This window comes from Mus caroli, chromosome 12 (genome assembly GCF_900094665.2).
Source record: "Mus caroli chromosome 12, CAROLI_EIJ_v1.1, whole genome shotgun sequence".
NCBI classification, from domain to species: Eukaryota; Metazoa; Chordata; class Mammalia; order Rodentia; family Muridae; genus Mus; species Mus caroli.
This window is the reverse complement of record NC_034581.1, coordinates 49,967,580-49,978,166: the sequence shown is the minus strand read 5'-3', so window position 1 is coordinate 49,978,166 and position 10,587 is coordinate 49,967,580. Positions and strand designations below refer to the sequence as shown.

The window sequence follows — 10,587 nt, the reverse complement described above, 5'->3', positions numbered from 1 at the left end:
AGAGAGAGAGAGAGAGAGAGAGAGAGAGAGAGAGAGAGAGAGAGAGAGAGAGAGAGAGAGAGGGGAGAGAGAGAGGAATAACAAAATTTACAAAGAGGCTGAAGAGAAGGCTCAGTGGTTAGGAAAACATGCCCTAGTTTGAATCTCAGCACTCACATTGGGCAGCTCACAACTGGTGCCAAGAGAGCCAGTGTCCTCTTTTGACCATACATAAATACTGATTTTGTCTCACTGTATAGTCTTGGCTGCTCTGGAGTTCCCTATAGACCAGGCTGGCCTTGAACTCACAGAGTTTTGGCCAGCCTCTGTTTCTAGCTACAAAACAAATCTTTGTTATTGTTGTTTTTCAAGTCAGGGTTTCTCTGTGTAGCCCTGGTTGTCCTGGAGCTCACTCTGTGGACCTGAGTGACCTTGAGCTCAGAGTTGCATCATCTTCCTCTGCCTCCCGAGTGCTGGGACTATAGGCACTTGCTACCAGTTCTCAACATTGGTTTTTGGTGACAGGGTCTCTCTGTGAGGTTCGGGAGTCTTAGAACTATGTAGACCAGGCTGGCCTCACACTCAGAGATCCGGCTGCCTCTACCTCCTACATGTTGGAATTAAAGGCATCACACCCAGCAGGTCACAAAAGAAGTCTTTTTTTTTTTTTTTTTTAAAGAACTTATCCTATAAAGGGCAAGTTCGGATGACTTTCAATAGTTCTGCTTACCTTTGCCAGAACTGATGGTTGTTTTTTTCTATTTCTGAGCACTATGACCTGTAGTAGATCCAAATATTCAAGACAAGTAAGGACTAAAATTGCCTGCATCATTTATCTTTGACAAGGAAAGGAGGGGTGAGAGGTGGGACATATTTGTAGGCATTGGAGAAGAACTGGGAAGGTTTAGTTAATTTGAATGCGGGATTCGTTGGATGAGTAGGCAGATGGGTGTACTGCAGAAATTAATGGGCTGAGGATGGAGCTCATTGCAAGTGAACTAGCATGCCCAAGGCCCTGGTTCAATTTCTAGCACTGCAAGTAAAACCAAAAAACCAAACTTAACAAATCAAACCCCAAATTGATATTTGGAAGAGAAGCAGAATCCGCTCTTAGTCATCCTACACAGCAGCGATGGACAGGGGAAAACCCAGGAGATGGTGGTGGAGATGAGAGCCCCAGAGAGACACCTCAGCTCAGACCTGTTGGACGGTTAGTGTAGCGAGGACCACGCCAGCGCCCTGATGAGCTGCTGTGTTTGCTAGGAGGCCACTGGGAGGATCGTAGGGATGTCTGTAGTTAGAGTGATGGGTGGAAGTGAGTTACTAATGACAGGGAGTCAGTAAGTGGGCATTTTGTTTGCTCATTTTAAAGAAATGAGGTAATGAAGAGAAAGGTAGACGTTTAAAGATGAATAAGATCAGATGCCACTGTGGTAGTGCACTGGGAGGCAGAGGCTGACAGATCTCTGTGAGTTCAAGGCCATCCTGGTCTATATGAGTTCCAGGACAGCCAGGGCTACCAGAGAGATGCCCTCCCAAAACAAAACAAAACAAACAAACACACCCTCCCTCCCCAAGATTAAGGAGAGAGTACAATGTACAGTTAGAAGATGGTAAGAGAGTTTTCGATTACATTTGCTCCATGATGTGAATGCATAGGTTTCGAGTCTTGGTTTGACCTCTGGGTTCTAATGACAGCCTTCAGTTTGGCTCTGGGTAAGTCATTATTTTCTCAGCCTCATGAGTAATAACTGCAGCAAACGTCCCATAGAAAAGCTCTTGATTAAGAGATTTGCCAGCTGAACTGTTATACAAATATTAGTTTGTAGTGGGCACATTGTTTATTTACATCCTACCTTCTCATAAAACAAAACAAAGCAAAACAAAACAAAACCCAAGCTATAAGGAATGGCTCAGTGAATAAATGCTTGCTGTACAATCGTGAGGACTTGAGTTTGGATCCCTCGTATCCCTCATAAAAAGCCACGTATGTCGGTGCATGGCGATCTGTGATCCAGTGCTGGCGAGCCAGAGTCAGTGCCTTCTGCCACTCGGAAGTTTAAACTTAAAAACTTTAGATCATACATCCCTTCTTGCTGTTACTTAAATTCGTAGATCTTCTGAAGTTATGAAGTATAATTATATTCTGTGCATGCTCCCCCCTCCCCTCGGTTTTTCTTTTTCCCCTTTATGTGTAGTGGGCATTTTTGTCTTCATGTATGTGTATAGACCATAGAGTCCAGAAGAGGGCATTGGATCCCCTGGGACTGAAGCTATAGACTGTTGTGAGCTTCCATGTGGGCACTGAGAATTGAACCTAGGTCCTCTGGAAAAGCAGCCAGTGCTCTTAACAGCTGAGCCATTTTCCAGCCCCAATGTGCTCTTGTCTCTTAGGTTGAACACTATAGATACTTAATTTTAAGCCATCTGGTGTTTTCACCTCTATCTAATTGTGAGAGCACCAGTGCTGACTTTGCATGGTAGAGGGTAAATGAGTTAACGACCACGTAGGGTGTTGTCATGGTGAGTACCCCATTTCTGCATTATTAGATCTTTATATGTACTTGATAAATACAAAAACACGCTATGCAAATGAATACTTGACCAGACATTGATGGTTGTTGAAAAAAAAAAAACACCTGGAATTTAGTTTTCAAATAGACTAGGAAAAATCAGTTTCCTTAACCATCACGCAGATTCGATGCTGGTTTCCGTGGTGGGGATGGCCCTGTACACTGGCTACGTCTTCATGCCCCAGCACATCATGGCTATTCTGCATTACTTTGAAATTGTACAGTGACGAAGATGTGACCAGGATCCAGAGGTTCCTGGGGAAGATCTACCTTGTGAAGTTGGAATGAGACCTCATCAGATGTAAGATGTGCTACGGATGTCCACATGACCAACCTTATAAATACAAAGACTTTTAAAAAAACTTCATGAGTAGAACAGGAAAAATCATCCTGGCTCATGTGTTGTGTTCTTTCTTTTTGATTTTAACAGAGGCTCTTATATAGTAGCTTTTATCTATTTTAACATTGTAGTCATTTGTACTTTGATATCAGTATTTTCTTAACCTTTGTGACTGTTTCAATATTATCCAGTGAAAGCTTTTCTTAATGTAACTTTGAGTACATCTCAATTGCCTTCTATTTTTAAAACCTAAGGTCATTAGTTGGGCTTTACTGTTCTTGCTATCATATGGCATATACATCTGCCTGGATATATTTCTACTCTTGACCAAAGTTTTGTAAGAAACAATACAGAATTTGGGGACGGGAGGGAGGATACTTTGAGAACTACTTACAAAAGATTTATCTGCAAGCTTGAACTCAGGAGTACGGTTTTAGCTCCCTAGACTCTTAACAGCTTTTGCTCTAAAATTATTAAAGTGTTTCTTAGTAATGAAAAAGTAAAGATCTTGCTAACATTAATACAAGGAACATTTCACCTTTTAGATATTAAATTCTTATGTGGACTTATTTCCAACCAACTTTGACGATTCCTGTGAGTTTGGGTGATTGGTGGCCGGCTTGTTTGATGCTGAGATACACTGTGGAGCTTTTCATAGACGGCTTAGCAGATTCCTCTGAGGCAGTATTGACCCTGTATGCGCTTAAGAGTTAATTTGATGTGGTAACAGGTGTTGTGAAATGCATTTGCACGTTGTGATAAAGACACAATGAGATGAATTGTTCAAACCATAACCAAAAGAAATGTAAACTTGCTTAAAAAATCCTTTCACTCTTTGTATTTTTTTAAAATGGTTTTTATTCCTTAGATGTAAAATGACTACTTATTTTTTTTTGATGTAAACTCATTAAATTCAAAGAAAAAATGTCTCTTTTATGGTTAAATATTGATCAAGTAGTTATTTTGTGGTTGGTTCCTGGGGCTTGGATATGCAGTAATCATTTTAGCATGTTTCTGAACATAAAAGTTATAGTAATTAGAAAAGGTACTGTAGATTTTAAGATGTCTTCTAGCATAAGTTCTTTTTTTGTTGTTTTTTATTTTTTGTTTTTGTTTTTGTTTTAATTTTATTGTATGTATAAGAGCTCTGCTGCACATACATCTGTGGGTCAGAAGAGGGCGCCAGATCCCCTTACAGATGGTTGTGAGCCACCATGTGGTTGCTGGGAATTGAACTCCGGACCTCTGGAAGAGCAGCCAGTACTCTTAACCTCTGAGCCAGCTCTCCAGCTCCTTCTGGCATAAGTTTTGCTTTTTTTTTTTTTTTTTCTGGTTTTTGAGACAGGGTTTCTTTGTGTTAACAGTCCTGGCTGTCCTGGAACTCTCTTTGTAGACTAGGCTGGCCTTGAACTCAGAGAGACCCACCTGCCTCTCAAGTGCTAAGATTAAAGGCACATGCCACACCATGCTTGGCAAGTTTTGCTAATTTTTAAAAAAATTTATTTATTTATTTATTTATTTAATGTGCATTGATGTTTTTGCTTGAATGTATGTGTGTGAAAGTGTCAAATCTTGGAGTTACAGATAGTTGTGAGCTACCATGTGGTGCTGGGAATTGAACCTGGGTCCTCTAGAAGAGCAGTCAGTGCTCTTAACCTCTGAGCCATTTCTCCAGCCTTCAGTTAACTACTTTGGTTTAAAATAGTTAAAAGTTGGGTGTGTTCAGACACATGAATGCAAACATTTAGCTTAGGATTTGTTCAGTTAATGCTCGTCTTTGCCCATTAAGAACTGCTGACAAGAGGGTGTCTCACGTCCCCCAGCAAGTTAAAGATAGAAGGTGAGAATCATTCCTTTTTAGTCTGGTACCAGTTTGCCTAGCTGACCATCCAATCAGAAATCTTCAATTATCCTCATTCTTTGCTGTTAAATTGTCATTGTGTAGCTGCTGGTTGGCTAAACGCTGGCCTCACACAAGATACAGTTACCCTCACAGGAAATTGAGATGGGTTATAAGGAGTGCAGGCACTGAGAAGCGTTCAGAGAGATACATTTTCACCAACTGGTGCAAGTGTCTGTCTGTCCCTAAATAACAAATGGGGAGGTCTCACTTTCTTTACTTCAGGGTTCATTAGACAGCTCTCCATGCCTGCTTGTCCTTCTATGTAGCTCACAGGGAGAGGAACTGATCGCCTTTAGACTAACATTTTTAGAGATAAATAGGGAAGAGGGAGAAACAGCCAGTGTTTCCCATCAGAGCAAAGGGCAGGTTTGCTCCGAGCTTAGGAGGATAAAAGTTAATCTCCTTTAGAGCCCAGGTCTTCGTGAAAGACAGGAGAGGAGCCCTGAGCTGCACGCAACTCGTTGTAAAGATATAATCTGGTTATTTGTATGGCCCTGTGGGAACTGGGTTGTGGGAACTAGAACAGGAACATCTTAATACTTTGGTAACTGCTATGACAAAGTCTTTTGTCTGCGATACTGGGAGCTCCTGCTTTCTGCCAGCATCAAGCTGATGTCTTAGCTTGCAAATAGGATAAAAATCTGACCTGCTTCTCAGCCCTCCTGATAAGAATGGGATGTTGACAGATGGTCACCTTAAGGAGGAAAGGCAGTGGTGCCACAAGGCAGATTAGGAGATGAGATAACTTTCTAAGATCTAGAAGTAAATGCTGTCCATTTATCGGGGTTAGGGAAATACAGATCCCCCCACTATCCTGCTGGTTGATTAATGATTAGGGACTGTGTGTGTGTTAGTGAAAAGAAGGAAGGAAACAGGATGTCTAAATGATACATTGTAGCTCACGAAACAGGGCACGTGAGAGACGGATTGTAGGACAGGGTGATAGCCGACTTCACAGAAGAATCCTCAAGACAGCAATAGTGTTAGTGGCAAGGAACGGTGTTCAGTGTAGACCTTTGGAAGTTCTGCAGACCCTGGGAGCTCACTCAGATGACCACAAATAGGTGGCCATTTGAAGCTGAAAGAAGGCAAAGCCTGAATTCCCTTCAAGAGCTGTTCTTTCCCTCCAAGCCTTTGTCCTCCCTTCCCAGTTGCTTTGATCTGAGCTTTATTGAGAAAAATGATTAAGAATGAGACCTAAGGTCAGGGTTTTGCAGAAGGAGATTTAAAAATTATTATTATTATTAATTATTATTTTGTTATTGTAGTCACTCTAGACACTAGCTTTCTTTTGGAGGTAGGCACCTGGATTCATCTGATGGCATTCAAGTGGCATTTACTGTGAAGAAGGGAAATCAATATGCTGTTGTTGCCTGGGGATCTTTGGGCCTGTTTTGTGTAGGATTGTAGTTTCCATGTGTCATAGGGTTTTATTGCTGTGAAAATAAAACCATGATTAGAGACTCCAATCAAAGAGAACACTTAACTGAAACTAGCTAACAGTTTTAGAGGTTAAGTCCATTATCACCAAGGCAGGAAGTAGAGTGGCACACCGTAGGCATGGTGCTGGAGAAGGAGCCCAGGGTTCTACATCGTGATCCAAAGGCAGCTAGGATGAGACTGGAATTCCACTCTGGGCAGAGCTTGAACATAGGAGACTTCAAAGCCCACCCCCACAGTGACACACCTCCAAGGCCACACACCCACTCCAACAAGGCCACACCTCCCAACAGTGCTACTCCTAGTGGATCAAGCGTTCAAACACAGGAGTCCACAGGGGCCAAACCTTACATGCATGTGTGATTGGTATGGATGTGTCTAGACTCTGAATGTTTGTAAATGTAGGGGTGATGGAAGGATCTAATGACTGGAAGGATAGATGTAGAGGAGGAAGTGTTAGTGCTTTTGGGTCCCAACCATCTAATGACTCTTTGTTATAATTGGGATTTTTATTGCTTCATCAAAACACCATGACTAAAAGCAAGTTGGGGAGGAAAGGGTTTATTTGGCTTACACTTCCAGATCATAGAGTATCATTGGAAGAAGTCAGGACAGGAACTCAAGCAGAGCTGGAACCTAGAAGCAGGAGGCGATGCAGAGGCCATGGAGGTGTACGGCTTACTGGTTTGCTTCTCATGGCTTGCTCAGCCTGCTTTCTTACAGAATCCAGGACCACTAGCCCAGGGATGGCACCACCCACAATGGGCTGGACCCTTCCCCATTGATCACTAATTGAGAAATGCCTTACAGCTGGATCTCGTGGAGGCATTTCCTCAACGGAGGCTCCTGTAGAGATAGTTACTTTGAACTAGCTGTGTAGAACTCAGGGCGGTTGCTATAGCCCTGGCCGATAGCTCCTTTGCTAAAGCCTGTTAGGTGTTTACTCATCTCTGGGTTAGATCCAGTGGCCTAAAAGTTTAGTTTTTATTTGAGAAAAACTACAGACCGGTAGGTTAATGATACTTTAAAAAAAAAGATTTTTATTTTATTATTATATATATATAAGGACACTGTAGCTGTCTTCAGACACACCAGAAGAGGGCATCAGATCTCATTACAGATGGTTGTGAGCCACCATGTGGTTGCTGGGATTTAAACTCAGGAACTTCGGAAGGGCAGTCAGGGCTCTTAACCACTGAGCCATCTCTCCAGCCCCAATGACACTTCTTTTTGAGATTACAAAATGTAATAGCATAGTCTGTTGAACTATCTGGGTCACTCATGTAGGGTATGCCTTCTGTTGTCACATTGCCAGTCAAGATGCCACTCAAGACTGCTATCAGCATTGCTCAGGTACATCACTCTGGGGCACCTGGCAACAGCCACCACATAGATGTGTCATCGAGCGCCATGTTTATGATGCAATGGTGATTACAAGGCAGACCTGTGAAAATGCCATCGAAGAGGTTACATACCATGAGCTGTCACTCCTGCCCCTCCCATCTTTCTCCTGGCGGAGCGATCACACCAGACTATGCCCTCCTCTCATAGCTCTCCCCAGAGCCTCCCTGGTGTTGAAACCTTTTCAGGTCCCAGACTGACTAGTAGGTTCCAACCATACTCTTGAAGCCCTTGCAACAAGTCTGTGTCATAGTTTTGGCTTTCTGGGTCATTTGCAGCTTGATAATTATATAGTTTTTGGTTTTTTTACCACAAAGGGCCCTCATCAAAGCGCTCACCCCAGTAGGAAGCGCAGAAGTCTGATATTCGTGAACTTTGGAATGAACTCTTTAAAACTTGAGTTTAAGTTTAGGTTGTAGCACACGCCTGTAACTCCAGCACTTGGAAGATGAAGACAGAAGAATCAGAACTCAAGGTCATCCCCAGCCACGTAATTTGAGGCTACTTGAGATATGGGCCTCTTTCAAAAACCAAAAGAATGGCTGGAAAGATGGCTGGGTGCAACACTTGCCAGCAAGTTTTGCAACTTGAGTTCAATTCCTGGAACCCACATGGTGTTAAGGAGAGAACCTACTCCTCACAGGTTGTCCTTTGACCTCCACATGGGCACTATGACATCTCCCCTCCCTCAAAGAATGTGTAAAGGAAAAATCCAGAACAGAACCATAAGAAGCCAAAAGTCAAATGGATTTCTGACTGTAGATCCCTCACCTCTGCCTGGTTCCTCTTATTTTTAATTTTTGCTGAGACAGGGTTTCTCTGTGTAACCCTGGCTGTCCTGGAACTCACTCTGTGGACCAGGCTGGCCTCAAACTCAGAAATCTGCTTGCTTCTGCCTCCCAAAGGCTGGGATCAAGGGCGTGCGCCACCACTGACCGGCCTCTTCCTGGTTCCTATCAGACAGTTTGGTTGCTAACTCAGAGAGAGAGAGAGAGAGAGAGAGAGAGAGAGAGAGAGAGAGAGAGAGAGAGAGAGAGAGAATCATCTCAGCTACTTCCCACCACTGCCCGGCCTCTTCCTTCTTCCTGGTTCCTATCCCTTTGGTTGCTAACTCAGAGAGAGATCATCGTCCTGCTTACTCATCAAGACAGCTGATTGCTATTCTAAAGCTGGGGCTTCCCTTTGGCATTTCCTGGGCACCAAGCTTCTCTGTATACTGATGGTAGTCTGGGCTGGCATGGCATAGGAATTTCACACAAATTCTGGCTCTCTTGCCTGCATCCTTGCTGAATTTGTGCCACCCGAAGATGGACGACCACTTGGTTGAGTCCAATGCTGTGAGAATTAACCATGCAGGCCAAAGTGGGTGGCATAGAATGTCTCTGTAAGTTAAAAAAAAATGTGTTAAGCCAGTCTTAGAAAAACAGATAACATGTTTTCTTTCCTTTTTTTTTTTTTTTTTTTAAGATTTTATTATATATAAGGAGTACACTGTAGCTGTCTTCAGACAGAAGAGGGCATTGAATCCCATTACAGATGGTTGTGAGCCACCATGTGGTTGCTGGGAATTGAACTCAGGACCTCTGAAAGACCAGTCAGTGCTCTTAACTACTGAGCCATCTCTCTAGCCCAACATCTTTTCTTTAACTTTCGTGTTTTCAAGCTTACATAGTTATTTGAGAGGACACAAGCAGAAATAAAATTGCCCAGGGGGATAAAGAGGACTTGTTAATGGAAGCAGGATATGAGGGGGAGTATGGTCAATATTATATATGCATGTTTGAAATGTAAAAAAAAAAATCCTTCCTGAATCTGATTTTTATTTAGAAAATTCATTTTATTGTTGCATTTTAAAGGCTGGAGCAGGAGATTTAATTATCTTTAGCCATAGCCTTCTTTCCCAACCTCACCATTTCTTTCCTGCTTTTTCTTTATATTTTTAACTGTTAGAACGATTTTTAAGTATATTTTGATAATATTCTTCCCCATCTCCAAGTCCTTCCAAATCCTATCTCCATCCCCTCTCAACTTGTTTTCAAATAACAAGCAAGAACCCAATACAACAAAACTACCCAAACCAGGAAAACAAAATAAAACACCCAACAGAAAGCAAAACAAGCCCCACCAACTGTAACCAAATAAAAGCACACGCACAAAACGTAGTCCATCATATGCTGGCCAACCACTCCTGAGCAGGAGGCCTGGCGTGGAGTGGATGATAGATCCAGTTGTCACTTCAGTAGAGAAAAATGATTTTGTCTCATCCCCCAAAAAGATGTTCATCTAGCCATCTACCCTATGGCTAGGTTTTCATTCATTCATTCATTCATACACACACACACACACACATGTATATGTATAAAATATAACCAGATAAAAATCATCACATGGAAGTTGGACAGAACAAACCAATAGAAGGGAAAAGCCCGAGAGAGAAGGCACAAGAATCAGAGACCTTGTTCACACACTCAGGAGTCCCATAAAAACACTAAATCGGAAGCCCTAGTATTTATACAGAGGACCTGGTGCAGACCTGTGCAGGTCCTGTGTGTGCTGCTTCAGTCTCTGACTTCATATGAGCTTGGATCATGTTGGTTTAGGGGGCTGCTTTCTTGGTGTCCTCCAACCCCTCTGGCTTCTCTTCAGTGGGATTCCCTGAGCTCTGAGGGAAAGGGTTTGATGGAGACTTCCCATTTAGGGCTGAGGGTTCCCAGGCCTGTCACTTTGCATGTCTGACTGTGGGTCTCTATGTTTGTTTCCATCTGCCACAGAAGGAAGCCTCTTTAATGATGGCTGAACAAGGCACAATCTCTATGTGTATAGCAGAATGTCATTAGGAGTCATTTTTGCTACGTTTCATTGATTAACTATTTCTTCTTCTTCTTCTTCTTCTTCTTCTTCTTCTTCTTCTTCTTCTTCTTCTTCTTCTTCTTCTTCTTCTTCTTCTTCTT

The 10,587-nt window shown here is 42.6% G+C and overlaps 1 protein-coding gene across 1 annotated transcript in view; it reads left to right on the top strand.

The window, feature by feature from the left end:
* Nucleotides 1-3,728, top strand: part of Sptssa (serine palmitoyltransferase small subunit A) — an 11,749-nt gene extending 8,021 nt beyond the window's left edge. The window contains exon 2 of the mRNA XM_021179209.2: nucleotides 2,676-3,728. Coding sequence (XP_021034868.1) covers nucleotides 2,676-2,779 — 104 coding nt within the window. The 3' untranslated portion in view covers nucleotides 2,780-3,728. The remainder of the gene's footprint in view (nucleotides 1-2,675) is intronic.
* The last annotated feature ends 6,859 nt before the right edge of the window (nucleotides 3,729-10,587 follow it).